Source organism: Anneissia japonica, unplaced genomic scaffold, assembly GCF_011630105.1.
Source record: "Anneissia japonica isolate Jap-2015-1 unplaced genomic scaffold, ASM1163010v1 scaffold263_len647688_cov178, whole genome shotgun sequence".
NCBI classification, from domain to species: Eukaryota; Metazoa; Echinodermata; class Crinoidea; order Comatulida; family Comatulidae; genus Anneissia; species Anneissia japonica.
The window spans coordinates 10,707-18,391 of record NW_022734777.1 but is presented as its reverse complement, the minus strand read 5'-3'; the positions used below and the strand labels follow the sequence as shown (position 1 = coordinate 18,391).

The 7,685-nt window shown below is 30.2% G+C and overlaps 1 protein-coding gene across 1 annotated transcript in view; it reads left to right on the top strand.

Moving 5' to 3' along the window:
• The window catches only part of LOC117116451, a gene marked incomplete at its 3' end in the record, with an annotated part of 31,062 nt that overhangs the window by 14,509 nt on the left and 8,868 nt on the right, over positions 1-7,685 (top strand). The window contains exons 8-9 of the mRNA XM_033260495.1: positions 5,873-6,019; positions 6,104-6,349. Of these exons, the coding sequence (XP_033116386.1) occupies positions 5,873-6,019; positions 6,104-6,349 (393 nt within the window). The remainder of the gene's footprint in view (positions 1-5,872; positions 6,020-6,103; positions 6,350-7,685) is intronic.

Genomic DNA, 7,685 nt, shown 5'->3' with positions numbered 1-7,685 from the left:
ATTCCTTTTAATAACTAAATTATTTAAGATAAAAAAATGCATATATTGAATCAAGAAAATCAGTTTTAATACAGAATTTGATTATTGGGGCCATTTTTACCTACCTGTCATATGGGGCCATTTTTACCGGGGCCATTTTTTCTGGGGCCTTTATTTCCGGGGCCATTTTTTCCGGGGCCATTCTTACCGTACACCTAAGAGAACACACTAATGACAGAACACATCTTAAAACCTCTGACATAATCGAACTGTTAACTCAAGTACTGGACAGCACTTATTTCAGTTTCCACAACTTGATCTACAGGCAAAAAAAAGGTATTGCAATGGGGAGTCCTGTTAATCTGATTATCGCCAACTTCTTTATGGAAGGGTTGAAAAAACAAGTGATAGTGATAAAAACAACAGAAAACATGATAAAACCCACCTTCTGGCGAAGATATGTGGACAACATTCTTGCCATTATCCCAGTATATTCAGCAATTGCTGTAAACAGTCATCTAGACGAAACTGACCCCTCGGGAGATATAAAATTTACAATGGAACTCATGCAAAATAAAAAAATAGCATTCTTGGACACCATCATCACTGTCCAAATTGATAGGTCCTTGACAACAATGGTCTACCAGAAACCACACACACACAAATAGATACCTTGATTTTCAACTCTAACACTTGCTCAAACACACTCAGTGTAATAAACACACTTATTGACAAATGTGAAACTATTGTAACAATGGCGGAAGATAAACAAGAAATGGAAAAAAATCAAAGAGGTTCGAGTTTACAGATTTGTAACTATGCTAGTTGTACAATAAATAAAGTGTGCAATGACAAGTAGGAGGAGAATAGAACACAAGACAAGGATAACTCCGCATTCTGCTACTCTTATTGACAATATTTTTACTAATGACCTTGGTCCCTCGAACAGTGGTATTATCATTCATGATGCCACTGATCATCTTCCGGTTTTTAACATTAGTTTTAAAAACAAATCCAGTAGGCCTAAAGCAAATATTCATAATATTACTAAGCGCAAATTTCGTAAAATTAATGCAAATAATATTGTAAAATTTTGGAGCGATTTATCAAACTGTTTGTGGTATGATGTCATCAATGCCTCGCACTCTAATGTAGCATATGATACTTTTATGAATAAGTACGTAACCCTATATAACAATAATTTTCCTTTAACCGAACCCCGCAAAGCAAATAAAAAACCTAAACCATGGATGTCTGATGGACTATTAATCTCAATATCACATAAACGTAAACTTTACCTAAAAAGCATCCGTCATCCCACAAATAGCAATGTATCTAAATATAAGCGTTATCGCAATAAATTAAACCATCTCCTAAAAATTGCTAAATCTAATTATTATAAATATACATTTAATAAGCTTAATCTAATATCAAAGCTACTTGGCGTGTTATAAATTCTTTACTTAAACCATAAAATAGCACCTTACCTGATATTGAGATTTTAGATAAATGAGAATTAATACAAGATCCCTTGAAGTCTCTAATTTATTAAACAATCACTTCACTAATATAGGTCCTGAACTTGCTAAGAAAATCATCAATAACACTCCTAGAACCTTCTGCGATTACCTTCATTCCCCTATTCCAAACTCAATCTTTCTTTCTCCAGTTTCTGAAGAAGTGTACTCAATTGTAAACTCTTTCAAAACTCCAGGCTCCAGGCATTGATGACATCTGTGGACAAGTTGTAAAAAAAATATATTGATCTTGTTCTTTATCCCTTAACTCATATATTTAATTTATCCCTCTTTCCACTGGTGTTTTTCCAAACAGCATGAAATTAGCAAAAGTTACACCTATCTTTAAAAAGGGCATCAAATCTGATACAAATAATTATCGTTCAATTTCCATTCTTCCGATCTTTTAGAAGATCCTTTAGAAAATTATATATGACCGAACTTATGATTTTATTAATAAGAATAACATTCTATATACCAAACAATTCGGTTTTAGAAAAAATTATTCCACTTCTTATCCTTTAATTGACATCACAAACAAAATCATGGATGCAATTGAAAATAAATCTTTTTCAGCAGGTCTTTTTATTGACCTTTCAAAAGCCTTTGATACAATTGATCATTCCATTTTAATTTCTAAACTTTTTAATTATGGTATTCGTGGTGTTTCTTTGGATCTTTTCAAAGCCTACCTTTCTAATAGATCTCAATGCACAATTAATAATACTCATATTTCTGATTTGAAACCTATTACCTGTGGTGTGCCTCAAGATTCTCTTCTTGGTCCTCTTTTATTTTTACTTTATATTAAAGATTTACCCAATGCCTCAAAAATTATAACCTTTTATCTCTATGCTGATGATACTACCCTTTTTTATTCCAATACTAATTTTGAATCTATTTTTCATACTTTTAATCAGGAACTAACAAATATAAATGATTATTTTATAGTAAATAAACTTTCTATTAATGTTAACAAATGCAATTTCATTTCGCCACCAAAAAAGACTTAATGAAACCCGTAATAAAATGATCGGTAACGATATAATCCCTCTTGTAAAAAATACTAAATTTCTTGGAGTTGAAATTGATCAGGAATTGAACTTCAAAATTCACATAAAGGAAATAGAAACTAAAATTTCAAAAAACATACGTATTCTTTATCGTCTGTCTTTATATTTACCTTACATATTCTCCGTAATATTTGTTGTTCTCTTATTCTTCTGTTTATTAGCTATTGCAATATTGTGTGGGCCAATAACTACCCTTCAAACTTTAACAAAATTTATCTTCTTCAAAAGAAACCTATCTGCCTTATTTCTGGGGCACCACGTTTAGCCCATACACATTGTTTATTTTCTGATCTAAATCTTTTAACTATTCATGACATCAACAAACTCCAGCAATGTACTTTTGTTTATGATTATATTAATTCTAACCTTCCCTCTAATTGTTCTTGTAATTTTAAACCTAACTCTGAAATACATTCTCACAACACTAGGGCTTCACATGAACTTCATTTACCTCAACCCAAACTCACTCAAATGCAACACAATATCCGTTATAGCGGTACCAAATTATTTAACAATCTTCCTAACAATATAACATACCCCCACAAGTAAACTTTTCTCATACAAATTAAAAAAATACCTTCTTTCAAATTATAATTAATGTAATACTTAGTCTGTCGTGTTTGATTTATTTTTTACATCAATTAAATGTGCTTCCTCTATGTTTATATGTCTTTATTGTTGTTTTTAATTAATATAACTATTATTTACTATAATATATTATTGGCTAGCCCATCACAAGTTTTAATTGGAATTTGTTTCCAATTAATTTTACTTACAGGGCACATGCCTCTTTCCATTTAATTTATATTACTAAAATATTGTATATACATATAATACCTTAGATATTTGTTAATAATTATATATTTTTTTTATTGTTATATTGTGAAAGAAATAAATGTTGATTTGAATTTGAATTTGATAGTAGAGAAGCCAAGAAGAAAAATCCGAAGAAAAAGAGAGGGAGAAAGAGAAATTAAATTTTCATAATTTTTGTCATTGTTTGTAAGAGGATATAAAATTGATGTTATTTTTGGTTGGGCTATCTTATATTTAGAATGCAGCATTGTTGTTTTTTAACATATTAATGCTAGTTAACTGACCACTAGTTTGGGACAAGCTTTCAAGACCATTAGCTAATGTTGCAGTTCTGGAGTTCATCTTCATTTTAATACTATGTCTGCGTTATTTTTTTTTTTCATGATTACTTTATTCTTCAGTCGGCCCTACCCATTTTTATAAGGCATCTTTATTTTGATAATTTTCAATGATCCTTTCGGTGTACGGTAAGATTGGCCCCGGAAGAAATGGCCCAGGAAAAAATGGCCCCGGTAAAAATGGCCCCAAACGACAGGTAGGTAAAAATGGCCCCAATAATAAAATTCTGTATTAAAACTGATTTTTTTAAAATCATTATATGCATTTTTTTAAACTGAAATAATTTAGTTTTTAAAAGGAAGCTAACATCAAATAAATTGCCATTTACATTTTACTTTTAGCAGAAATTACATATTCAATGATATATTCAAAGATGAAAAAGCCATGAATAACACTTTTTATTTTTTTTCCCATTTAAATGTTAAAAAATAGCAAACAACATAATCAATAAATCAACATAAATCATGCATTTATTAATACTAAAATAATTTATTTGTGGCCAAGAAGCGGAATCACAATTTTCCAGAAACTCAATCCGGGTATTGGTAAACCCCACAAACAATGAGTTTATATGAACATCAAATTATTATTATTATTTTTTTTTTTTAGAAAAAGAGAGTTCTACAATCATAATTAAAGGGTTTAGATGGAGTTCGCAGTGTGTTTGGAGGATTGTGGTGTATTTGCAAGTATTTTTTCACCAAAAAAAAAATCAACATTTTAATCAAAAAATAGGTTCTTATAAATATTTAATTTTCTTATTGATATACCAAGTGAGTCAATCACAATTGAATTGTTTGGTTTTCTAGAGTGTGTTTTAGGAGGTTTTTGGGATTTAGCAATACCATTTGATCCTACCATTACTTTACCCTCACAATTACACGCCATTTTAATTCTTAGCATAATTGCCATATTTACATAACTATGTATATAATATAGTATCTCAGTTTACATTATTTAGTATAGTTTTAGGCGCTTAAATTTACTTGGCGGGGAGTAGAAACCAAGTATGTAATTAAATAAGTTGCTTAAATAAATGTATTCCTAATTATTCAGTTTACTTTAAAAACAATATTTGATTAACAAATACTTCTTTGAAGTAACTCTAAGCAGAAAATTTGTTGAAGTAAAGTAAGCCTCCCTTTTCCCATACATGAACTTGTCATTGAAACACACAATTGATCCGCATGCTTTAACTACTGTTTATTTGCACAGTTTATAACATGTCAAGTTATTTCATTTGATATTTAACAATAAGTGAATTTTGTGGTTATCTATGAGTCGCATATTTTGGTAGTTGAAGTACTGTATGTATGTTATTCCTCTACTTTTTTAGTGGAATAACGTTTTTCGAACTTATTTCAACTATCAAAAAATGTTCAATGGCCATTGTTTTCTGATAATCTCTCAGTACATTATTTGCATCTGTTGTGTAACTGTATTTGTTATTGATTCAATTCTTGCTTATTACAGTATTTAAATATTTGAAGATTTAAAAAAAAATATCATCTATTTCTATTACTGAATTTTTTCATTGGGGCCATTTTTACCTACTTGTCATTTGGGGCCATTTTTACTAGGGCCATTTTTTCCGGGGCCATTTTTTCCTGGGAAATTTTTTCCGGGGTCATTCTTACCTACATTCGATGCCTTCAAGCAGCTGTTGACGGTTATTTCAGAATGGTATGACCAGCATAGATACATCAATATGCTGAAAGTTTTGTACAGAGATCTTTTCATAAACAATTATGAGTTGAATAAGTATGTATGTATGCATGTATGTATGTATGTACGTATGTACATACATTTTTACGTACGTACGTATATATTTCCAGCGCATTATTTGAATTTATTTTGTCATTCTGATCATATTGTCTCTACTTTTCTGTTTAAATTTTAAATTGTTTTGCATTATGTGACCATTTGTTGTTCTTATTCGTTTATTAATTTTTCATATTAATATGTATTTGGGCATCATAATTATTTTAATGCTCATAAATATTTCCTCCTCTCCACAGAACAATCACCAATGACAACCAAAGTTGAGAAGTAAATACCATCCAAATTAACAAACACTCTATTAGGGATGTAGTTAAGTATGAGGGTGATTACTTGCTTGTTTCATGTACAACAAATGAAATACTCAAGTACAAGCAATCAGGAGAATATATTGGTAAAGTTACTCTACCACGAGGCATGAAAGTTTACAGGATGTACAAAATGATGAATGGTAACATAGTATTCAGTGATTATGTTCATCGAAAACCTGTCAGAATATGCAATATGAATGGTCAGGTGATAAAAACAATTGGTGAGGGAGTATTAAGGTCATTGCGTGGTATTATGTAGATGAGATATCTAATGTTTTGTATGTAGCAGGTAGGATCAAAAGCTGTGTGTACATGTTTTGACATGAATAAAAATGAAACCATCAAAGAGATAGGGTCACTAGGCACAAAAGGAGGTCAAATGAGGAATGTCATTGATATTAATCTTACAAAGCATGGACACCATCTTGTATTAGAGAGTGAATATTTAGGTACTGGAACCAGTAGATTAAAATTATTTGATAATGAGGGAAGGTTTACGAAAATCCTGGTAGAATCAGGAGATGAAGATGGTAAGGTGAGCTTTTCACGTGCACTAGTAGTTGATGAGGATGAAAACATCATTATATCAAGTCAACACAAACTACAGCTATTCAGTAGTGATGGAAATTTTATTAAAAGAATTGATTGACAAGAAGATGGAGTCAACAATCCAAAGGGATTATGCATAATTTCATATCATCCAAGGAGACTTGCAGTAGCGAATGATTGGGACAAAACTGTAAAAATATTTAACTATTAAATACAGTCCATTTGCTTCACTTCATATGTGTTGTTTTTGTCAATTTTAAATTTGTATACATTGAATGAATATTTACATATCTATTATTTCACATCATCCATATAAAGTAATATTTATCCCATACAAATATTTCAATATAGAGTTAAAGTTATGGTTACTAAACTGGTAGACAATACTGTAGCCTTACACCCTCAAAATTTTGTGTTCGTCAATTGAATCACATACATTTAATCTAATGGTTATAATTTTTTATTGCTTGTAAATTTTGATTTTTTTTTAATGAATCATATCTAGCCTAATATGCATTATATTTTCTTAATTTTGATTTTTATAATTGTACTTTTCAATCACATGGATTTTTTTTGTATAGCCTATAAATATCTTTATTTTTCATACATTTTAGTTTAGTGATTTTTTTGTAGTGCCTGTTATTTTCCTTTTGGTTTTTCAGCATGTAATAAAAACAAACACACAATTAACACAGTGAATAAATACCTACGAACATTTATATATCCATAGAGAAAGAAAATACATTTTCTTTCTCTATGAATATATCTAATAAATGACTGGTGATTATATAATATTTTCCTATAGACATAGATTCTATCTTATGTTCTAGGGGAGTACAATGTTGACTATTTAAGTATTGACCAGAATATTTGATATTGTGTGTGGTGTTTACTTTGCAATTTAAATGATGACTTGCAACGATTATCTCAGTATGGCTTTGAAATCACATTCAGTTAGGCCCAAGTTTATCATACCTTACTAAAACATCTTTGGAAATGTCTGATGACTCTTGGTGGAATGACAGGCAGCCACCATGACACAAAGTAAATCATAAGCTGTCTCATTGTCGGTGTGTTCTGATATAGAAGAAGACAAAGGCAGCAGATTATATAAACAAGTCATAAGTATAGGTGTGTGGGGGTGGTTGTGTGTGTGTTGTGTTGCACCCAACTTCTATCACCAATTTGTGATATAAAAGACAATAATTTGTAATAACACTATTGTCACAGTATATTTTAGTGTGAATTTTTGTGAGGTGGAGGAGCAGAAATTGATTATAAATATCTTGATATTCTGATTCTGATTATAATTAATCCTCTTC